The sequence below is a fragment of the Canis lupus genome, chromosome 1 (assembly GCF_003254725.2).
Source record: "Canis lupus dingo isolate Sandy chromosome 1, ASM325472v2, whole genome shotgun sequence".
NCBI lineage: Eukaryota > Metazoa > Chordata > Mammalia > Carnivora > Canidae > Canis > Canis lupus.
The window spans coordinates 108,851,758-108,876,464 of NC_064243.1; the positions used below are offsets into that span (position 1 = coordinate 108,851,758).

The 24,707-nt window shown below is 43.0% G+C and overlaps 1 protein-coding gene across 3 annotated transcripts in view; it reads right to left on the reverse strand.

Moving 5' to 3' along the window:
- SAE1 (SUMO1 activating enzyme subunit 1) overlaps nucleotides 1-24,707 on the reverse strand; it is an 82,484-nt gene that overhangs the window by 47,129 nt on the left and 10,648 nt on the right. For 2 of the 3 annotated variants that reach the window (XM_025424542.3, XM_025424541.3), the window contains exons 2-5: nucleotides 22,608-22,719; nucleotides 15,742-15,915; nucleotides 13,030-13,172; nucleotides 10,466-10,565 (exon numbers count right to left, since the gene is read on the reverse strand). In XM_025424542.3, coding sequence (XP_025280327.1) covers nucleotides 10,466-10,565; nucleotides 13,030-13,172; nucleotides 15,742-15,915; nucleotides 22,608-22,688 — 498 coding nt within the window. In that variant the 5' untranslated portion in view covers nucleotides 22,689-22,719. Of the gene's footprint in view, nucleotides 1-10,465; nucleotides 10,566-13,029; nucleotides 13,173-15,741; nucleotides 15,916-22,607; nucleotides 22,734-24,707 lie in introns of all 3 variants that reach the window. The other variant, XM_025424543.3, reaches the window with a different exon arrangement.

The following is a 24,707-nucleotide window of genomic DNA, read 5'->3' on the forward strand; positions in this document are numbered from 1 at the left end:
GGGTGGTGCAGCGGTTTGGCGCCTGCCTTTGGCCTAGGGCACGATCCTGGAGACCCGGAATCGAATCCCACATCGGGTTCCCGGTGCATGGAGCCTGCTTCTCCCTCTGCCTGTGTCTCTGCCTCTCTCTCTCTCTCTCTCTCTCTGTGACTATCATAAATAAATAAAAAAATTAAAAAAAAAAAAAAAGAGGCAATAACAGTATAATTTAGGTAACTAAGTGAACCAAGATCTATCAGCTCTCAGGCAGTTGACACTGCTTGGTAAGGATCAAAATGGAACGGACAGATGAAAGTTCAAATAACTAGTGAAGATGAAACAATCATATAGTTTTTAAGGTGGCTTTCTGCTTCCCCATAATCACTCCTTTGGGTTTCAAATCCACTGTAAAAGTTAGTAGACAATATGTTTGTACTATGTTCAAACCTTTTGGTCAATGAGTCTGTTTTGTTTTTTTTTGTTTTTAATAAAAAATTTATTTTTTATTGGTGTTCAATTTGCCAACTTACAGAATAACACCCAGTGCTCATCCCGTCAAGTGCCCCCGTCAGTGCCCGTCACCCATTCACCACCCCCACCCTGAGTCTCTTTGGTCTCAAAAGTCAAGTCAAAAAATAAAAAAAATTAAAAAGTCAAGTCAAACAGCTAGCTGAATGACATTTACTGTCTAATATAGACTGCCAGGCCCCCTTTTTTTTTTTTTTAATTTTTATTTATTTATGATAGTCACAGAGAGAGAGAGAGAGAGGCGCAGAGACACAGGCAGAGGGAGAAGCAGGCTCCATGCACCGGGAGCCCGATGTGGGATTCGATCCCGGGTCTCCAGGATCGCGCCCTGGGCCAAAGGCAGGCGCCAAACCGCTGCGCCACCCAGGGATCCCGCCAGGCCCTTTTTAAGAAGTCTTACAACACTGATCAAGCCATCAGCAGTATGGTCTGGGAATGCCTCACAATGATGAAACAAACTCTCACAAGGTTTCACAAACTACCAAAATTTTAATTCAGAATTTTTGTAGTTTGCCTTGCTAAGAATCCACTGATGTGTAGGCACTCTATAACAAATGAGGAAAAAAGTCATGTTTCAGAGTCTCAGTCTCACATAGGCCTAACTCTAAACTTTCAGGGCCTGGGGCAGAAGTACAAATGGAAATTCTTATATCACATCTACTTTTTAAGGTATTAATCATATGAACAAGCTATTAAAAAAATAAAGTATATTGTCTTCTCCTGCCTTAACAAATATACTTTCTTCATTACCACCTGGAAGACTGGGTTCAAATTTGGAATTTTCACATTCCTCAGGAGTTCTGTGCCAGAATGAAATACACTGGGAAAGGTGGTCCTCACTTTCCCCCTCTCTTCACACCTCTGGCTCTGTCCCACAATGCAAGAGGCTTTTGCACTTGAGTGTGGCCACTCAGGCCATCCTTCCCCACTAAAACAACTATACTTCCGGCCTAGGCATGCACACATTGTTGCATGGTTTGCACTCCAGAGGCAAATCAGGGAAGATGCCCACAGAAGCCTAGGAAATCAGCGTGGGGTTGTATGGGTAAGAGATTCCAGGGGTCCCATGTATCCACAATGTGGTCCAGAACCTGAAAGAGGAGTGGTGAGGGAGATGGGCCCAGGTGAATATATCTCCTTAATCCCATGGAATCCTCACCCTACTAGGGGAATGGCTGAAAGGAAACCAGAGTGGGACCTTGTAGAGCACTAGGGCTCTAGAGGCCCTTTTACCTCACCAAGTCTAAGGGCAGAACTACTGATAATTTTGCCAGTAACTTGTAAACTCAGACAAATGAATTTACCTCTCTTAGGCCTGTCTGTGGCAGACAACTTTTAGGGAAGTTTTTGATATTTGAGGAGGAAGACCCCAGTAGCCTCGTCTGAAACATGTTACCCCTCCCCTCCAGCCACAGGCGACAGAGCCAGAGGTGGACACATGGCCTAAGCCATACTAATCAGATTCTTTCTCCTGGGAATTAAGAATTTAAAAGTTAGAAAGAGAAACACATTAATTGCTAGAAGGGCTCTTTAGAGAATAGCTAAATTCCTACTACCTCCAAGTCTTCCCAGTTGGCCTGGTCTTTGCCCTTTTCAGGTCAGAATAGTTACTCGGTGCTTCTTGTGCTACAAAAGCCTGCCTCTAATTAATGCCCCATTTTGGGGGTTCAACCTAAGGTCTATTATTGTCAGGGTTGCTCGCTCAGTTGGTAGGGCACGCGACTCTTGATCTTGGGGCTGTGAATTCAAGCTTCATTATAGATGGGTAGAGATTACTTTAAAAAAAAAAAAAAAAAAAAAAAAACATGTCACCTAAATCTACAGTGCAACAAATAGAAACGGTGGTACCTGTCTTACCCACCTCACTGATACTGGATTTACAATGAGAAAAATACACTAAACAGCACCTGCAGAAAATTACGTGTCTTTCAGATGAAGCCCCCAGGATTATCGGCCAGGGAGACACAGCCACCAGAACAAACACTAAAACAGGTAACTTTCGCACCTCACTCGGCCCTCCCATGTCTCCCTGCCCTCAGCCCATGGATCCCTCCGGGTAGAATGCCTGACTTCCCTCCACTATCCATTTCCTTTCCTAGCAATTCTGAACTTTAAAGACTTCAATCTGATAGTCTCATTAAGACTAATAACAAGCCCTCTCACACCTCTTTCCAGATGGGTATCAGCTTCCTGAGGCAGGGACCACAGTGAAAGGCATAGCACTACAGAGAAGAGATTGTCAATAAATATCTGTGAGCTGACAGAATCCAACCTACTTTTCATTTTCCAAAAAGCCCAACAGTAAATATAAAAGATGAATGCTCCCACACAGTCTGACAGCCATCAAATAGTAGGACTATGCTGAGCCACTCAGAACAGTGGGCAAGTGCAAAATCATCAATGCAACAGGAGCCTAGTTCAACGCATTGAGGCAAGGCAAAGAGAACCAACACAGCCTCTTAAAACCACTCTCTCCAAAGTAGACTATCTGTTCCCATGCTTATTACCATATGTAGATGAGTAGAAAGAACATGGGACACCTGGGTGGCTCAGCAGTTGAGCATCTTGCCTTTGGCTCAAGGCGTGATACCAGGTCCGTGGATTGAGTCCCATATAGGGCTCCCTGCAAGAAGCCTGCTTCTCTCTCTGCCTGTGTCTCTGCCTCTCTATGAATAAATAAATAAGTCTTTAAAAAAAAGAAAAAAAGAAAGAAAGGGATCCCTGGGTGGCTCAGTGGTTAAGTGCCTGCCTTTGGAGCAGGTCGTGATCCTGGGGTCCCAGGATCGAGTCCCACATCAGGCTCCCTGCACGGAGCCTGCTTCTCCCTCTGCCTGTGTCTCTGCCTCTCTCTCTGTGTATCATGAATAAACACAGAAAATCTTATAACAAAAAAAAAAAAAAGAAAGAACACTAAAAGTAACATGACAGTCATTATTGGGGAGCAGGATCCACATGTTTTCAACTAGTTCTGTATTTTCCACATTTGGGACTATACACACATTTTACTTTTAAAGAGCAGACTGAACATCTATAACAAGGAATACAGCTCTGGCTATAAAGCTGAATGTAGGGCAGCCCGGTGGCTCAGCGGTTTAGCGCCACCTTTGGCCCAGCGCGTGACCTTGGAGACCCGGGATCTAGTCCCATGTCAGGGTCTCTGCATGGAGCCTGCTTCTCCCTCTGCCTGTGTGTCTGCCTCTCTCTCTCTCTGTGTCTCTCATGAATAAATACATGAAATCATAAATAAATAAATAAATCTGAATGTAAATCAGAATTGAAACAACTTTGATAACTTCAGATTTCTAGGTTGGATTTCCACACCTACTCACAGGAGTCTATAGTTTTCAAAAGCATTCTAACAAATGACAACCACAATCTGAGACAAAGCTGTCACATGCAGTAGACATTCATTCAGCAAAGTAGCCAAAGAGCCTAAAGTCACCAAATGTTACTGCTACATGCCGCTGATTCTGGAATGTGAATTGATAAAACTACTCAAGAGTAATTTAGCAGGTCTCATGAAGTTTAAACTGTATACACCCAAATTTCCCTCCTAAGTATACACCCCAGAGAATCACACATTTACCCAAGGAGATTACCTACACACACACACACACACACACACACACACACACTCTCTCTCTCTCTCTCTCTAACGCCATTTGTAATAGAAAAAACTTACACACCCACAAGCCCATCAATAGGAGACTGGATAAATAAAGAGTAAGGCAGGGATCCCTGGGTGGCGCAGCGGTTTGGCGACTGCCTTTGGCCCAGGGCGCGATCCTGGAGACCCGGGATCGAATCCCACGTCAGGCTCCCGGTGCATGGAGCCTGTTTCTCCCTCTGCCTATGTCTCTGCCTCTCTCTCTCTCTCTCTTTGTGACTATCATAAATAAATAAATGAATGAATGAATGAATGAATGAATGAATGAATGAATGAATAAATAAATAAATAAAATAAAGAGTAAGGCATTCACACAACAAATACTTCGGGGGTGGGGGGGACCCACAAGAAAAAAATGTCCTGCAGTGCTATCCTAGAGAACTTACTATGATGATGGAAATGTTCTGTATCTGTGCTTCGCAATACAGATGCCAATAGCTACACGTTTGGTGAGCATTTGAAACAAGGCTGGGGAGACTGAAGAAGTAAATTTTTCATTTTATTTAATTTCAGTTAATTCTAACTTAAATAGCCATATGTGGCTAGTGGCTAACCACAATGGACAGCAAAGCCCTAGAACTGCATACAAACACAGATGGCCTCATAAATATAATGCTGCTTTTAAAAAGCAGGTGGCAGCATACATATAATATTAAACCTGATTTTTAAACAGTTAAAAAGCATAAACAATTCTAAATCGCTTGGAAATGTATATGTAGTAAGAAGAAATGGGTGGGAATGAGAATCACAATTGAGGACAGTGGTTACTTATGTTGGGGAGGGATAGAGGACCTAGACCATGCTGGTAAAATTTTACGCTTTAAATTAGGTGGTGGGTCCATGGTAGTTACCTCTTATCATTCTTAATTTACGCCTTCATCACATTCTATTGTTTAGATTCACAAACATGTGGTAAAACACCATGTCAAGCAGGTCTAAACCGCCCCTTCTGGGTACCTGTTATTTATTTTTAGAGAGAGATAAATACTGAGAGGACAGTGGACAAGCACATGGAGGAGCAGAGGGAGAGGGACAAGCAAACTCCAATGCAAGGCTCAATCCCACAACACTGAGATCGTGACCTGAACAGAAATCAAGAGTCGGAGGCTCAACCCATTGAGCTACCTAGGGGCCCCAGCTCCCGGGTTCTTTTTAAAATCCATGCAGGGCAGCCAGGGTGCCTCAGCAGTTTAGCGCCACCTTAGGCCCAGGGCGTGATCCTGGAATGCCGGGATCAAGTCCCATATCGCTCCCTGCATGGAGCCTGCTTCTCCCTCTGCCTGTGCCATTGCCTTTCTCTGTTTCTCGTGAATAAATACATAAAATCTTAAAATTAAAATAAAATAAAATATAAAATAAAATAAAACATAAAATAAAATAAAATATAAATAAAATAAAAATAAAAATAAAATAAAATAATAAAATAAAATAAAATAAAATAAAATAAAATAAAATAAAATAAAATAAAATCCATGCAAATGTACCTGACCTGGGGAGAAGACAGAGAAGAAACACACAGATTGGTACAACAGAACTGGAAATATTTAGGTCTTTAAATTGGACAGTGTTTTGTTGTTATGTTCTGTAATTTGTATTAATGTCACATTATTTTTGGGGGTAACAAATATCACAATAAAAAACACATTGGATTGTGTGTGATGCTGGAAGACACCCCCTTCCCTCGCTCATAGAGCACCAAAACCCCCTGCAACCTGCTCCCCACTCACACCTGTCCTACCTGGAATACTTGCTGCCAACACTCAACTCTGCAACATGCACCCTGCATCTCCTGCCGCCTGCCCCCCAAATCAAGGGATTCTGACAATTAGCAGGGTTTTGAACACCTCTGGCCTAAAGGTCCTGGTCTAGGCAACCCAATAACTTACTTCTAAATATTCCTGGCCAAGAGTCCCTTGTCCTCTTTGGAATTTTGTTCTCTCAGCCCAGCTCAAATAACTAAACCATGACAGCTAATGTGGTATGAAGTTTTTTTGTTTTTGTTTTTTTTTAATTCATGAGAGACAGAGAGAGAAGAGAGGCAGAGACACAGGCAGAGAGAGAAGCAGGCTCCATGCAGGGAGCCTGATGTGGGACTTGATCCCGGGTCTCCAGGGTCACGCCCTGGGCTGAAGGCAGCGCTAAACCACTGAGCCACCTGGGCTGCCCTGTGGTATGAAGTTAATCCATTTGGTTGATCACAAAGAAAATACTTTCAGGACTTCTTTTTTAAAATGACAATGACCTCCAAATTTGTCCTATTATATCACAGGAGAAGCCACAACACATTGAACAGACGCTTCCTGGCTCAAACTGCCAGGGAACACACCAGGAACACAGCAGCGGACAAGAGCACCCAGTCCTTACAGAGCCTGGACTCTAATGGGAGAAACCCTGACAAGCTTCGCTCAGCACCACAAACCAAGGTGCCACCCCAAAGAGGAAGAATGAAACCAGGCAGTCCCTGGAATGTTCCCTTCAGGATGGGGGTGAGAGAGGAGTTGTCCATAAACTGCTCAGAAACAGGGATTGAAATAATGAATCACTACTCAACTGTGGAATTTCACAACTGATTCATGACAAGAGTATTAACAGTGCCCAAATTAGTCCCTTACTATTTCAGAAACGGAAGTAAAATTAAACCTGTATTTCTTAGCATGTCACAAACAAATCTTATATTATGTTTAATTTTTAAAGAGCTGTGATGGAGAGTAACCACCACCAGGCATCTACTCCTGTCTGGCCGCCCCTCACAATAAAGAAACATGAGCAGCAGGTATGAGAGCATGAAGTTGGCCTTTTACCCTAAAGGCTTTTCCAGAAAGCTCCAAATTTTCACATATTTGATTCCATCATCCCCATAAAATTTCAAATTATCCTAGAAACTCCAAGGGGATTCAACTTTTAGGTGGCAAGGCAAGCTGTGCCCTTGCCACCGTATATGTCCTCTCTCCTCCACTCCCTCTCACAGAGCTGCGTGATCTCCGGCAAGTCAAAGAACTTCCCTTAGCTTTGGTGGCAGCTGTAAATGGAGACAACAGGACTAGATGCACTTCCTTGCACCCAACAGAATGCCTTGCACACAATAGGCATTTTGAAATTCACAGATACAGAAAGAGCTGGCCATTTTGGGGTGAGGGAAGCCAAAGTCGTTCTGTTCCTACGTCTGTGCTTTCAGGTGATCCCATTTCCTGTGACTAAATGCTAGTCCTGGCTTCAGTGCTTGGCAAACTCTCCTTCGTGCACCAACTCTAACAACTCTTCGTCTAGAAAACCTTCCTAGACACTTCCTCATCACGAAATGACTGCCCTCTCCTTTATCTACTTTGTGCTGATATCTCTATCAGGATTGTGCCCAAGACCCAATTCTGATGAAATCGGTCTCAACTTTTCCTGGGCCCGCAGGAAGCCAACTACCGAGCACCTACCTCTAGGCTACACATTTTCCCACTCTTCTATTTATCATGAGGACACGTGCTAGAAAGGCCCAGTATCCTCCTAAGTGGTGTGAAAACCACAAGCTCTATTTTTCCTCTTTGTTTTTTAATGTTTCTAATTTAGGAGCACAATGTGTACCTTGAAGCAAAAGTGGCTATACAACATTTGGTTGAACCTAAGGAAAAGGAAGGGGGGAGGGAACCCTAACCAAAAACCTTTCTCAGGAAACAGGAAGTGGTTGCCTCCCCACCCCCATCCTGCACTTTGAGCATAACCCAACTATTTATTCTGTACAATTCAGGCGAAAGGGCATAATCTCAATCAAGGAACTTTTGGGTTGGAAGAAAAACTTCGAAATCATGGAGCAGTCTCTGTCAAAATGGATGATGCCTGTTATACTCTAAGGTGGCAAACCAGAGCCCCAACTCAGCTCAAGCCTGGCCTTCCACAGCGCCCTGGCCAGAGGCCACACAAAGACAAGGTTTGGAATCCCAGGGATTGTCATTCAGGAATGCACCGAATGCCTCACAACCTTAAGGGCTCTGGGGTTGGAATCCAAGCCTGAATTGTCCAAGTGAAACAGCTGACTAACAATGGCAGCTGGGGAATATTTTGATACCTTCAAATTGGGCCCCTGGAGGAAGAGGCTGCTCAAAGAGCCGAGGAATGGTACGCGAAGGCCACCGGGTGCCTGCCAGGGCTGCCCACATTCTCCTCATAGCTAGAGAAAGTGGCTCCCCAGAGCGGTTTCCAGATCCGCCCCTGTGGGCACCATCAGTATGGACTCCCGGACATGTCCAGCTGTGAAGGGCTGACAAAGCTAGGGCTCTCCCCATTTGAATGTGAAAGACCTGCCTCTATCAGAGAAGGCCCTTAAGCCATAAAACCCTTCACACCAAGGCCAAGTGTCACACTTGTAAGAGGGGGTGATTTATACATTGACAGCACCCACAAAGCTGCTTTTGTACTCCTGTGTTAGTTAACAATTTATCTCCCCCCACCAAACTCAGGGAGCTATTCAGATAAAGCTTGACTGGGCCTCTAAAAGAAAGAAAAGAAGGGAGAAAGAAAAGGACCCAAGTTTTGGCCAAAACACCAATGTTCACTCGGGGTAATTATGGTCCTGTGAATAGACACTAAAATTAGGGCTTAATAATTCCTCTATATCACACTCACAGCAATCAAACTCTTCCAATACAAACATCAAGAGCAAGAAAACGACAATCTCCGGCACAGCCTTGCTGGAAACTCAACGAGTTCCACTTTCGTGGTTTCTGCAGTCTCTCTTGTGGTTTCTGCACTCTTAGAATCCCCCCTTTAGAGCAATTTTAGCTCGAAGCTCTGACCAGCTGTTTTTCTTTCTTAACATTTAAATCTACAAAGCAAAGAGTAAATATGGGTTCAGTCATGTCTTTCCCCAGTGGGATAAAACCAATTCTGGCCCCTTCATCTTGTCTCCCCCATCGCATGACTCCCTTCTCAGATTCCAACACTAGCTGCAGAGATCATCTCCTTCCAAGTCTTTGCCCCTCTTCTTCTCTATAAAATGAATTTAAATCACTGCGCCATTCCAGTAGAGCCAAAGCCCATAACATAAACTATGTTAAAAAAAAATACACACTAGATAATAATGTTTCTCATCATTGAGCCCTATCTTCTTAAAGGTTAACTGATGGAAAACATCCCCCAAACACTTCATTTTATTTTCTTTTAAGATTTTTATTTATTTATTCATTAGAGACACAGAGAGATAGAAAAAGAGAGAGAGAGAGAGAGAGGCAGAGACACAGGCAGAGGGAGAAGCAGGCTCCATGCAGGGAGCCTGCTGTGGGACTCGATCCCGGGTCTCCAAGATCACACCCTGGGCTGAAGGCGGTGCTAAACCACTGGGCCACCGGGGCTGCCCGAACACTTCATTTTAAAGAAGCAAAGCATAAGCAATTCAGGCTTAAACTGTCTTCCTGCCCACTTAGGCAGGACCTCTCTAAATTGCCAATCCAAAAAACTGTATTTATTCTAAGAGGGATGGTCTTTGCTCTAAAGGAAGTGGTTCTGATGCTAGTCCAGATACTAGAGGCCCCAAAGGGCACATACTACAAGTTAAGTCCTGCAGGCATGTTCTCTTTAGCCTCCATCGAGTGAAAGGAACAGCATTCAAACCAAAGGGAGTAGGTATTAAAAAGTTTAGGACAGAGCCTATAAAAAAATCTGTATTTCTGGGAATCCCTGGGTGGCTCAGAGGTTTAGCGCCACCTTCAGCCCAGGGTGTGATCCTGGAGACCCGGGATCGAATCCCACGTTGGGCTCCTTGCAGAGCCTGCTTCTCCCTCAGCTTGTGTCTCTGCCTCTCTCTCTCCTCTCTCTCTCTCATGAATAGAGGAATAAAACCTTTAGGGGAAAAAAATCTTTATTTCTGATTGTTAAAATTCACACGTGGCATCACTGGGTCCGTATTCCTTCATGGCAACAGCTGGCTGGCACTAAGCAGAGGCCACCCTCCTTAAGTGGGACAAGCACTGGCCAAACTTGTCTAGACCCTTCCCTTCAAAAATACATGCTTGCAATTTAAAAAAAAAAAAAGGGGGGGGGGGCAGCCCCGGTGGCGCAGCGGTTTAGCGCCGCCTGCAGCCCGGGGTGTGATCCTGGAGACCCAGGATAGAGTCCCACATCAGGCTCCTTGCATGGAGCCTGCTTCTCCCTCTGCCTGTGTCTCTGCGCCTCTCTGTGTGTCTCTCATGAATAAATAAAATTAAAAAAAAAAAAAAAATGCTTGCTTTCTCTGCCTGCAATTGTGACTGCCTGTCCCTGAAAAGGCTCCAAGGTTTCTGATCTCTGACCTCCCCATAGTACACATACCTTTTTGACCATAGTTGTTTCAGATGAATCAAGTTTTGCTCTCTTGGTATCAGGTCCATCTTCTACTCCTTGGCTAACTTTGGCAACTTTGGTTTTCTCCCTAAAGGGTGAAAAGGGAAGGGAATTGGAACATTACTCTCAGAATCTTGCCATTAAAACAAAAAGAGCATCACCTGCTGGGATGGCGTCAGGCGTCTGCCTTTGGCTAAGGGCGTGACCCTGGTCCCAGGATCAAGACCCACATGGGCTCCCTGCATGGAGCCTGCTTCTCCCTCTGCCTATGTCTCTGCCTCTGTATGTCTCTCATAAATAAATAAATAAAATCTTTAAAAAAAAAAAGAGCATCACCAGCTCACAGAATAGGATGGTGGTTAAAAGCAAAATCTTGGGGGGATCCCTGGGTGGCGCAGCAGTTTAGCACCTGCCTTTGGCCCAGGGCATGATCCTGGAGACCCGGATCGAGTCCCACGTCGGGCTCCCGGTGCATGGAGCCTGCTTCTCCCTCTGCCTATGTCTCTGCCTCTCTCTCTCTCTCTATCATAAATAAATAAAAATTAAAAAAAAAAAAGAGAAAAGCAAAATCTTGGGATGCTTGGATGGTTCAGTGGGTTAAGTGTTTGACTCTTGGTTTTGGCTCAGGTCCTAATCTCAGGTCCTAATTTCAGGGTTGTGGGATCAAATCCTGAGTCGAGGGCCATGCTCAGCAGGGAATCTGTTTGAGATTCTCTCCCTCCCTCTCCCTCTGCCCCTCCCCACTCAGTGTGCACTCTCTCTTTTTCAAAAATAAATCAATCTTTAAAAAAAAGGCAAAAGCTTTATAGTCAGGCAGATCTGGGTGGCAAATGGTTACTTTTTTTTTTTTTTTTTCTTCAAAGACTGTATTCATGAGACAAAGAGAGAGTGAGGCAGAGAGACAGGCAGAGGGAGAAGCAGGCTCCATGCAGGGAGCCCGACGTGGGACTGGATCTCAGATCACGGGATCACACCCCAGGCCAAAGGCAGGCGCTTAAGCACTAAGCCACTGAAGCGCCCCCGACAGAATTATCTTAAGAAATATTTTTTTTTAATTTTTTATTTATTTGTGATAGTCACACAGAGAGAGAGAGAGAGAGGCAGAGACACAGGCAGAGGGAGAAGCAGGCTCCATGCACCGGGAACCCGACGTGGGATTCAATCCCGGGTCTCCAGGATCGCGCCCTGGGCCAAAGGCAGGCGCCAAACCACTGCGCCACCCAGGGATCCCTTTAAGAAATAATGAATCGTTTAGCACACACTGCCTAGTGTAAAGTGCTCAACAAGCAAAAAAAAAAAAAAAAAAAAAAAGTGCTCAACAAGCTTTATAAATTTCACCTGAATCATGAAATAAAGAGCCAAATTTAATTTCTCCCCTCTGCCATGGGAAAATCATATTAAAATAGTCTGGCCTGCTTCTCTGTAGTATTGACTTCTCTATCCATTTATAGTGTGCCCACAAAACTAGTGTTTCTGAAAGCCATAAAAGGCCAAAATTTTAAGAGATCTTGAATGTGTCTTTCTCCCATCTCAATTTTACAAAGAAATGTGCAGACTAGAAAAATTTCAGTGATCTAAGAAGCCAAACAAAAGAAAGTAATTACTGTTGGTAGGAAGCTTCACCTACCACACGGGTCTTTCCTTACATCTTATTAGCAACTGAGGTAGTCAGAAATAACCGCCAAAACCCAATACACATAGCTTTACAATACTGGTATCATCTGCCATGTTTCATCTAGAAGCTACAAGTTCAAAACACTGCAGGTCCCATCATGTGAGAATCACCACAGTCTGTAGCCTTGATATTCAAAGTGAGAGGATACGGTCTATTTGTTACACCAGAGCAATCTCTGGACTTTGGAGCTTTTCCAAGACAGACTTTGGCTGACTGTGCCTCCAGAGTTACCCATCTAACTGTTTTCATACTCATTTTATTATCAACCTGAAAACAGAGGCCAAAACTGAGGAACACATGTTTACAATCCAAGCAAGCCTCTCCTATATAGAATCCTCCTCCCATATGTGGTTTCATGTCCTAAAGTCCAGGCTGATTGATGAAACACCCACCTGGTATATTTGATTGCCTTAAGAACTCCTCACTTTCTTTATTCTTTAGATCAGACCATTATTTTGGAAGACAGGTGCACATCTATAATTCTGAACACACAACCTTTATAATCAGTAAGCTGGTTTCTGTGTGTGGTTTTTTTTTTTTTTTAAGATTTATTTATTTAAGAAAGAGAGCAGAGGGAGAGAGAGAACCTATGAGTGGGGGAGAAGGGCAGAGGGAGAGGAAGAAATGGGTTCCCCACTTGAGCAGGGAGCCCGACAACAGGGGGCTCGATTCCAGGATCCCAGGATCATGACCTAATAAGCCAAAGGCAGATGCTTAACCAATTGAGCTACCCAGGCTCCCCAAACAGTAAACTGTTAATGAACCAGTTTCCAAATGTTCTAAGTATACTTTCCTTAGATAGGCTGTTTCCGACTGGTGAATAAAACTACTTTTTTTCTGGAAATGTTACATTCTCCCCTTCTCTCCCAAAACTTACTCTACGAATTCATGCTCTCCAAGATTGGCAAATGTGTATCCATGGTAGCCAAAAACATCTCCTGTAAAAAACTTGATGCTATTTTTGTGACAGATCTGGTCAACTTTGACTATGACATCCCTGGAGCAGCAAGTCAGACAAACCTGCAGAAAGAAGGAATTAGCTGGCTTTAAGTTTTGCAAACTGTGAATCACTGCCCTGATGTCTAAATAAATCTTAATGAACAGTCTCTCTCTGGGCATGTCTAAAGCCAGTTTTGAACTGGTGTAACAGGTTCTTTGGATCCTATGGTTAGAAGACAAAAGAAAAGTTGCAGGTTTCACTAGAAATGTAAATTGCAAGACCTCCACTTTCTGCAATCAAACCAAAACAGGTTTAGCTAGAAAGTAAAAGCCATTTCATGAATTTCTTTCCCCTATTCTATGAACATATACAAGCCATATATCATAGCTTTCATGAAAAGGAAGAAGTAATAATTTACTGTAAATTATTTCTAAATTATTTAAGCTATTAAAATCTGAATAAGCTATCATGAGAAGCAAAACCAGTTTTAAGTGACCCAAGGGTCACTTTTAATTATAAGGGCATTTTTTTCCCCTCTTCTTTTGTTATTTTTTTCCCCCTCTTCTTTTGATTGATGTTAAGATAAAGACGATAAACAAGTCCTGTTGAAATTATTTTTCCACAGTTTTCCACAGTTTTCAACATGAAACTTTATCTGAATTTAAGGACAAAAGAAAAGGTTACACATCAAATGACCTTCCATTCAGACATAGACAATGAACCGGTGATTCACTCAATGGAATTATCAATGTTGCTCTGAGGCCTCTAAATTGTGTTCCAAAAAGTTGAGATACTGGAAATAGCTAAGATTTACTGCATAAAACACCATCTTTTTTTTATTTTTATAGGTGTCCAAAAACACCATCTTTTTAGGAGAACATTTGTGATAAGGGTCACGAAGACAACTTCAAAATTGCACATGTTGGGGGATCCCTGGGTGGCTCAGCGGTTTAGCACCTGCCTTTGGCCTGGGACATGATCCTGGAGTCCCAGGATCCAGTCCCACTTTGGGCTTGCTGCATGGGGCCTGCTTCTCCCTCTGCCTGTGTCTCTGTCTCTCTCCCTCTCTCTCTGTCTCTCATGAATAAATAAATAAAATCTTTTTAAAAAATAAAAATAAATAGCACGTTTTCTTTTGAACATAGAAAGTTGGAGAAGTGGGGATCCCTGGGTGGCGCAGCACTTTAGCGCCTGCCTTTGGCCCAGGGCGCGATCCTGGAGACCCGGGATCGAATCCCACATCGGGTTCCCGGTGCATGGAGCCTGCTTCTCCCTCTGCCTGTGTCTCTGCCTCTCTCTCTCTCTCTATCTGTGTGACTATCATAAATAAATAAAAATTAAAAAAAAAAAAAAAAAGGAAAAAAAAGAAAAAAAGAAAGTTGGAGAAGTCATCGCAAAAAGCTATTCTCATTTGACAGAACCTTTTTGCTGCTGTCTGGCAGCCTGAATACCGAAACAACCCAGAGAAATAAGTGTCTCTGGTATCACTCAAAGGATGCAGCTACCCAAGGGAAAAAAAAAAATCTAATCTAAAAGGCAAGACAGCCACAGCTGAACATGCAATCAACTGACCAAATGGAACCCTACAGAGTCAAGAGCAAGGGTGAAACCTACAAGGCCCAGTCACACACATGGTCCATGAGGCATATATCCTCGCCCCATGTGGATACTTTATACAACCAACTGGCCTGGTGCTTCAATTCTAACAAACCCTCTCTGTAAGTGCTAGAAATGCAAGGGACACCTAGAATTAGCCAAATGTGGTTACTATGGATAAAGAAATGAAAAGAAGACTTATGTCCAAACAGAAAATGTTCCAATACTTGGGAGTTACAAAATAGAATGAATTAAATTAAAAAAAAGACAAAATGCACAGATGATCCATCATTCCAAGCACACATTTGAACAGATGCACATATGAAATATAACAGTGTGGAAAAACAAACTACCCAACCCAAATTCTAACCTCTCATGTAATGGGCCTTTCATTTAAAAAACAAGTAGATCATCTGTGACTATTTCATGGTTATCCAACATTTGTTTAGCTTTTCCTGGGTACAGAGAACCATGTCTGAAAAGGTCACAGATGCTGAAACAGAATTTAACTTACCCTTTCACCTCTGCATAGATCTGGCAGTGAAACCAAATGAGGTTGGATATGCCTCATTTGGCTTATGACTACATGAATTTGTCTAGTTATCCATGGCAACATGGTCAAAGTGGCTGTGTGAAAGAGACAGACATAGACCAAGATCAGGTGTGCTCTTTTTTAAGACAAAACACAAGCTGTAGTTTGATATTTCTAACAAAAAAGAAAAAAAAAGCCTCTGCTACAGAAATTAACCACCAACTTGTTTTCTGGAGAAAACATTTGCAGTAAAATGTATCGAAGCTATGTGGAAAGATTCTGGAAGGAATACAAAACACCAATGATGAAACCTGGTCTAAGGGAACATATGCCCAAAGAAGAAACCAGCAGACAGCAAGCCACAAACAGCTACAGCAGATCCAACAGACTGGATCTACTACCAACACATTCAACATGGCAAGGCAATGTGCTAGTAAGGCATATATGCTAAGGCAATGTCAGACTTGAAACTATGAAGGCAGTGTACTGAGCCTAAAGATTTTACATTCAATGAAACTTACAGCATCAAACTGAGTGAAAAATGATTCTGGCTTCTTTTCTATATTCTCAATGTCCACCTTCACATCCACCATAGGGTTGAGATTCTGGGCTCGCTCCAAAGAGGCTTCAGCCCTGTTACGGCCAACAGATCCAGTACGGACCAAGAACTGAGCTCCGGGGTCTTCTGGAGATACCTAGGAGTAACATTTTTTTTTAATACTTGAATTTTGGGGAGAAAACAAATTCTTGAACACAACAAACCTTCTGATTTTAAAGAACAACTAAAATATCTACCATCTAATTGTATTATCATTCCTGCGGGAATTTGCCTAATGCAGACTCCCTAGACTCATTCCTTCAGAAGCTTTACAGATATTTAACTTTTTAAACTTCGCATTGATAGTTAAAGAGCACCCCCTTGTGTTTACAAAGAAACTTCACTCTAAACAGAAAAGTCAGGCAGCCTGGGTGGCTCAGCCGTTTAGAGCCTGCCTTCGGCCCAGGGCGTGATTCTCCCAGGATCCAGTCCCACATCAGGCTCCCTGCATGGAGCCTGGTTCTCTCTCTGCGTCTCTCATGAATAAATAAAATCTTAAATAAATAAATAAACAGAAAAGTCCACACTTTCTTCTTCTAATAAATTTCTAACTGCAAATAACATAATTATCAGTGGTAAGAATTTACCAAGTATCTACTATGTTCCCAATTTTAAGCATCTGAAAACAATAGTAGTTTAAAGGGTATAGTCCCTGCCTACAACTGGTTTAAAATCAGATCAGTGAAGGACACCTGGATGGCTCAGTCTAGAGTGTATGGCTCTTGATCTTGGGGTTGTTTTTTTGTTTTTTTGTTTTTGTTTTTTTTTATGATAGTCACACAGAGAGAGAGAGACATAGGCAGAGAGAGAAGCAGGCTCCATGCACCGGGAACCCGACATGGGATTCGATCCCAGGTCTCCAAGATCGCGCCTTGGGCCAAAGGCAGGCGCTAAACCGGTGCACAACCCAGGGATCCCCTTGATCTTGGGGTTGTGAGTTTAAGCCTCAAGTTGGGTGTATAGAGATTACTAAAAAAAATAAACTTTAAAGATAAGTGAAGGGCAGCCCCAGTGGCTTAGTGGTTTAGCGCCACCTTCAGCCCAAGATATGATCCCAGAGACCTGGGATTGAGTCCCACATCGGGCTCCCTGCATGGAGCCTGTTTCTCCCTCTGCCTGTGTCTGTGCCTCTCTTTCTCTCTGTCTCAAATAAATAAATAAATAAATAAATAAAATCTTAAAAGAAAAAAAAAAAAAAAAGGAACACCTGAAATTGGGACACCTGCCTTTGGCTCAGGGTGTGATCCTGGGATCCCGGATCAAGTCCCACATCAGGCTCCTTGCATGGCACCTGCTTCATCCTCTGCCTAGGTCTCTGCCTCTCTCTCTCTCTCTTTCTGTGTTTCTCATGAATAAATAAATAAATAAAATCTTTAAAAAATGCCTAAAATTAACTCTTAAATTCAATTAAAATTCACAAAGGAGAGATGAGTGGGACTGGAGCAAAGAGAGGATTTCACCTAAATACAAGGCTGATGTCAGCAGAGGAAAGCCTCTAAGACAGAATAAAATCATCTGACAGCTGCCAGTAGGCTTACAGATTCCATTCTGTTCATAGAGCACTTCTTCACACATCAAACATCTAATTTAACCATTAATCTTCAGTATGACCTTGCTACCTTCACCAAGACTGAGTTCAACACAAGTAATCTCCCTCCTCTCCTCCAGGCAACTACCCACAGCACATTCTTTCCCTTACTACCTTTCCTCCAAGAAAATTAGCCTGTCTTCCTCCTATTCAAGGCCAGCCCTCTAATAGTATCCTTGACCCATCCTGTCCTGCTTCTTCAGGGATCTCATTACATACTGAGAGACTATACTTCATAGTGCTTAAGAGTAAGGCTCTGGAATAATTTAGGTTGGATTCAAATCTTGGATTCAAATCCTGGCTGAACCACTTACTTAACTGTGCGACCTTGACCAAATATATAGGAATCACAAACAAAGTGAGGAGGTTAATAAAAACAGTACACTTACTAATCACTCTATTAGTGCTGCTCTGCTCTTCCCTCACTGAACACCCAGTCTCTACGTGGACTCTTGGGTGTGGTATCCCCAGGATTCTCAGAATCACTTCTCTTTTTGCTCTGCATAGCCCCATAAACTCACTACTTTTAGTTTCTGCTGGTACTTCTCAAATTGTTCCTATTTGTACAGATTGCTTCCTGATCTATCGGAGTCTTTTTTTCTTTTAAGATTTTTTGTTTTTGTTTTGTTTTTGTTTTCAAAGATTTTATTTATTTATTCATAGAAACAGAGAGGGGCAGAGGCACAGGCAGAGGGAGAAGCAGGCTCCATGCAGGGAGCCTGACGTGGGACTCGATCCAGGGTCCCCAGGATCACACCCCAGGCTGCAGGCGGCACTGAACCGCTGTGCCACCAGGGCTGCCGTGATCTATCAGAGTCTTATATTAAACTGCCCACCAGATTATTTTCTCCTGGGTCTTCATATTCGACTTTTTTTTTTTTTTTTTAATCTATTGATGAGCCTACCAACCACCCATCCAATCACCGGAGTGAGAAACCTCAGTCTTTATATCCTTGTTATTTCCTTGATAGCAGCCACCTGCTGGGGTGGCTAAGCTCATGGACTTTTACCAAGAGACAATCCCTGGGTCCTGGTCATACCAACTACTGCGACCTTGGATGGGCCAGCAAGTCAATTCCCTTTCCTCAGTTTTCTTATCTGTAAGATAGGGATGACAATCCTTACATCTCAGAGTTGTTGTGAGGACTAAATGAAACGCAACTACAACTCTTAGAACAGTGTCCAGGACCTTCAGGAACTATCTGCTGCTACAATGATTCCTTGCTTTCCCTATGCTCCTGTATATAATACTACTGATTCTACCACTTAGTATTTGTCATCTCTGTGTGCTTCTTGCCTCTTCTACCACCAGTGCTATTACTTAGACCCTTTTCATCTCTCAGCTAAACTATTAAAGCAGCCATCTAAGTGGTCTTCTGCTCTGTATCTTGGGCAATCATATACAGTAACTAGTGAGCTACAGAAAGCCTGAAATGGACCAGGTCACCCACCCCAGATTTGAAACTCTAATGAATTCTGACCACCTAGAAGATTGAGTACAAGCTTACAGTAAGGCTTACTAGCAGGGGTTCATGATTTTGACCTTACCTGCAACCTGCTTCCACCCCCCACCACTCTGGGCTTCCCATTCTAAAAACACCAAATAGCACTGCTTGCTATATTCTATTTCTACCATGCTGTTCTATGACACTGCTAAGTTTCCTGCCTAAAATACAACCCCTCAACTTGAGAAATTTCTACTTTTTCTTTAAGTCTCAGCCAAGATCACAGCTCCAGGAAGCCTTTCGTGTCCCCCTACCACAACCTGAGTTAGGTAGCTGCTCTGGTTTCTGAAAAAACCTTGAGAATGGGAACCAAATCTTGTGCATCTTTGTATCACGAGTTATCTAGATGGGGCAGCCAGCAAGTACTCTAGGATATTTGATGTAAACAAAATGAAACACTCTGAAGAATTAACATCCTTGTTTTATAGATGAACAAAGAGGGTTGGCTGCCTGGCTGGTTCTATTCAATTGGTAGAGCATGCAACTTTTAATCCCAGTATTTTGAGTTTGAGCCCCACACTGGGTGTAGAGGTTACTAAAAAATAATAATAATAATAAGGAAAAAAAAAAAAAGATGAGAAAACTGAATCTCTGAGAGATTAAGTCTCTTGCCCAGCTTGAAGAGGTAGGATTTGAGTCCAAGTATGCAAAATTCCAGAGCTTTTGCACCAAGTGGCACAGTCTCCCTACGATGTTCCTAGTCAGGGAAAGAAAGCACAAGCAAACTGTGAAAGGTAGACCAACCAAAGAGTGTCCATGAATTTATGAAGTGGGAGTCAGGCTGATTAAGGTGACTAGGCCCAGGTTACATGAAGCCAGTGGTTCTCAACCCTCCTTGACTTTTACTCTATTTTTTAAAGATTTTTTTACTTATTCATGAGAGACAATAGAGAGGCAGAGACATAGGCAGAGGGAGAAGCAGGCTCCCTGCAGGGAACCCAATGTGGGACTCATTTCCAGGACTCCAGGATCACGACCTGAGCCGAAGGCAGACGCTCAAACCACTGAGCCACCCAGGTGCCCCTCTCTCTCACTTTTAGACTCACCTGGAGAGCTTTTTAACAACTCTCTCAAATATTCAAAGGACAGAGGGGATTGAGAACCACTCAGAGGAGTTAGGCTTTGCAGTGGAAAATAGGTAAGATACTGTAAGTCCTCAAAGTGAAGAGGGAAGGAATAACAGTCCGCCTGTGCACTCCACAACTGGGTGGCACCCATCACTGTCCTGACGCAAGGACAGAACCCCCATCACACACGCCTCAGTATTCTATCATTGTTTCCCATTCTCAGACTCTCCCAACCAGACGAAGAAGTCATCATCCCCACCTGATTTCATTTTCCCACACTGAGAGCCTTGACGTTGAGGAACCACCCTTCCCTATCTCTCTGCTCTAACCTCTACAGTACAAACAAATTCTCCCTCCAAATACCTCTAGGGGGCACTGTGGTTGGGGAGATGTCAAAAACTGAAAGTGCTCAGCCAGTTAATAATATGGCAGCTTGCTTGCAGGAATTTTCTTTCCTTAGGTTTTGAATTCAAGTCAAAAATCAATTTGTGGGCAGCCCTGGTGGCTCAGCGGTTTAGCGCCGCCTTCAGCCCAGGGTGGGATCCTGGAGACCCGGGATCGAGTCCCATGTCAGGCTCCCTGCATGGAGTGGAGCCTGCTTCTCCCTCTGCCTGTGTCTCTGCCTCTCTCTCTCTCTCTGTCTTTCATGCATAAATAAATAAAATCTTTAAAAAAAAAAATTTGTGACTGTGATATTAAGTAAACTAACCCATATTTCTTTCCATTGCAGAAGAATGATTTAAAAATCCTTATATTACTTTTTTCCTGAAACCCAAAGATGAGCTTTAAAAAATTTCATTAATATTTACTGTCTTCCACAAAGCTTATACCTCACCTGTGTGTACTAGTTACTTAGCATGTTCAAAGCCTACAAGGAAAGACACAGGGGTGCCTGGGTGGCTCAGTTGGTTAGGTGTTTGCCTTCGGCTTGGGTCATGATCCTAGGTCCTGGGATCAAGACCCACATAGGAAAAAAAAAAAAAACCCACATAGGGCTCCCTGTTCAGTGTGGAGTCTGCTTCTCCCTCTGCCCGTCCCCCTGCTCATGTTCATTCATGTGTGAGCACATGCGCTTGCTCTCTCTCTCTCAAATGGATAAGTAAAATCTTTAAAAACAAAAAATAGGGATCCCTGGGTGGCGCAGCGGTTTGGCGCCTGCCTTTGGCCCAGGGCGCGATCCTGGAGACCCGGGATCGAATCCCACGTCAGGCTCCCGGTGCATGGAGCCTGCTTCTCCCTCTGCCTGTGTCTCTGCCCCACCCCCCTCTCTCTCTGTGTGATTATCATAAATAAATAAAAAAATTTAAAAAAAAATAAAAACATTAAAAGAAAAAGATTGTCTTTAAAAAAAATAAAAATAAAATAAAAACAAAAAATAAAGACACAAATAGTATCATGTGATAATGTGATAACACAATCTTTAAATTATTTTACCTTAAAAAAATACGATTTCTAGAATTTGCTTTAAAATACTGTCCTAGGGGGATCCCTGGGTAGCGCAGCGGTTTAGCGCCTGCCTTTGGCTCAGGGCGCGATCCTGGAGACCCGGGATCGAATCCCACATCGGGCTCCTGGTGCATGGAGCCTGCTTCTCCCTCTGCCTGTGTCTCTGCCTCTCTCTCTCTCTCTGTGTGACTATCATAAATAAATTAAAAAAAAAAAAAATAAAAAAAAAAAATAAATAAAATACTGTCCTAGGGATGCCTGGGTGGCTCAGCAGTTGAGCGTCTGCCTTCAGCTCAAGTGTTGATCCCCAAGTTCTGGGATCAAGTCCCACATTGGGCTCCCTGCGAGGAGTCTGCTTCTCCCTCTCCCTATGTTTCTGCCTTCAATCTTTGTCTCTCATGAATAAATAAATAAAACCTTAAAAAAAATAATACTGTCCCAAAAAATACAGACCAAAAACGACTGGTCTCTGTAGAAGCCACATAGATGGGGTGTCAAATGTCATTCTACTTTTGTATGTATTTGAAATTTTCTATGAAAGAAAAAATGTTGAAGCATGAGAATGTAGAGAAAGAAGTTATTTTCACCTTGGAGAAACTGGTTAGAGAATGCTACATAGGAGCTGGCAATGATTATTATCAATAAATGGTAAGTCATATAATTATCAGATGTTCATTATGTGCAAGCACCATGCTAAGCAGTCTGCATCCATTCTTTCTGATCCACTGTTTTCCAAACTGTGAACTGTCTACGTGAAGCTCTGAGATACTTTTCAAACGTGTATATTCTTGAGCCTCACATCAGACATTCTAAAGCAGAATCACAGGTGATAAGGGTGAAGGCTAGCTATACCTTAACAAAGTCCCAAGGCAATTCTGCAATTTTAGTCATGCAGGTGGTTTAGAGGTACAAAGTGAAAAACCACCCTTCTGCTCCTCACTGTCATCCTCCAAGGGAGAGATCAACTACAGACAGGCAAGCTCCAGGAAGAGCAAGGAGTCTCACCAAAGTCGCCATGTAGGACATGCCAATGCCATGAAGGCCAAAGGCCACAGCTCCAGTAATGCCAGCCCTCCTTTCAGAGGCCTGCAGGGGGCACATGGGAATTCACAAAATCTCTAAGTGTTTATACTAAAGAGGGGAGACCATGAAGGAAGAGTGATAAGGTGGCCAAATATCTTACCTGTTCAGGATCCAACATGGTCAGTCCTTTCACTCCCGCCAGAATGAGATTCTTGGCAATTTCAGCCCCAAGTCCTTTCATGCCAACAAGCAGCACCCGGGAGGCCCGCAGCCTAGAAAGCAGACACTGTTAAGCAGATAAGAGAGTAGTGGAAGCTTCACCAAATCACTGAAAACCAAAACAAGTCAAAATAACAGTGAAGTAATTTTGGTTTTCATTAAATGCACAGAAACATGATGGCCTCAAATCTAAGAAACAGGCTGTAATCCATCCTGCAAAGAACGATTCATTCAACAAATATTTATTGAGCATCTACTATGCCAAGCACCCCTCTAAAATATACATATAGGAGTGAACAAGACAGACATAATCCTTGACCTCCTGGAGCTTTTATTTTATGGAAGAGATAGGATATGTCAAAAAGTGATGAAAATCAGGGACACCTGGCTGACTTACTCAGTAGAGCGACTCAATCTCAGGGCACTGAGTTTAAGATCCACGTTGGGTGTAAAACCTACTTTAAAAAAAATAAGTGATAAAAGTCAAGCAGGATATAGATCAAGAATGATGGAGGATGCTATTTTACTCAGACTGGACAACTAGACCTTTCTGATAAGGTGCTGAGCAAAAACCAAAATGAAATGAAAGAGGAAAAAAAATTTTTTTAAATATGAAATGAAAGAGGAACACCAAAAAAAAAAAAAGAGAGAGAAAGAAAAGAAAACAAGAAAAGAAAAGAAAAGAAAAGAAAAGAAAAGAAAAGAAAAGAAAAGAAAGAAGGAAGGAAGGAAGGAAGGAAGGAAGGAAGGAAGGAAGGAAGGAAGGAAGGCAGGCGGGACGCCTGGGTGGCTCAGCGGTTGGGCGTCTGCCTTTGGCTCAAGGCATGATCCTGGATTCCCAGGATCGAGTCCCGCATCGAGCTCCTTGCATGGAGCCTGGTTCTCTCCTCCCTGTACCTGTGTCTCTCATGAACAAATAAATCTTGAAAAGGAAGGAAGGAAGGAAGGAAGGAAGGAAAGAAGGAAGGAAGGAAGGAAGGGAGGAAATACAGATATTTGGGAGAAGAACAAGTACAGAAACAGCAAATACAAAAGCCCTGAAGCAGAGGAGTGCTTGGCATTTCAGGGACTGGAAGGACAGAGTGGCTGAAGAACAAAGGGAAGTGAACAAAGTGAACAAAGGGAAGAATAGTAGGAGGTGGGTCACAGACAGAAGGGGCTACATCATGAAGGCACTGTAAGGGCTGAATTTTATTCTAAGCGCAACAGAAAGCTGGTAGGAGGTGGGGAGGAGATTCTTGGAGGAGGAAGAGTGTCACAGTTAAGGCGAAAGAGAATGAAGGCTTGGATTAGTATGACAGCAGAAGAAAAGGTCTTTTTTTTTTTTTAAATAAGATTTTATTTATTTTATTCATGAGAGACAGAGAGAGAGAGAGAGAGGCAGACACAGGCAGAGGGAGAAGCAGGCTCCATGCCCTAGCAGGCCTGAAGTGGGACTCAATCCAGGGTCTCCAGGATCAGGCCCTGGGACTGCTGAGCCACCCGGGGTGCCCCAGAAGAAAAGGTTTTAAAAAGAGTCTCCACTCATCCTACTAACTTTTACTTTTTTTTTTTTTTTAAGATTTTATTTATTTATTCATGAGAGACACAGAGAGAGACAGAGACAGAGGCAGAGGGAGACTCTCTGCAGGAAGCCTGATGTGGGACTCGATCCTGGGATTGATCCCATAACTCCCAGGATGGAGCCCTGAGCTGAAGGCAGTCGCTCAAATGGCTAAGCCACACAGGTGTCCCTACTTTTACTTTACATTTGCCTTATTTATCTCAATCTCCTATGTAGCTTCTCTTGTTACTCATGATTTATACTTGTCAAATAATTGTAGCTATAGTTTACCTACGCATTCTGAGCATAGGCAGCATTCATGCATTACCTCATTTATTTTTTAAAGTTTTTATTCGTCTAACCCCCACCCAACATGGGGCTTGAACTCACGACCCTAAGACCAAGTGTGACATCCTCATCTGACTGAGCGAGCCAGGCTCCGTGCATTATCTCATTTAATTCTCAACAATCTAGGACGCCTGGGTGGCTGAGCGGTCT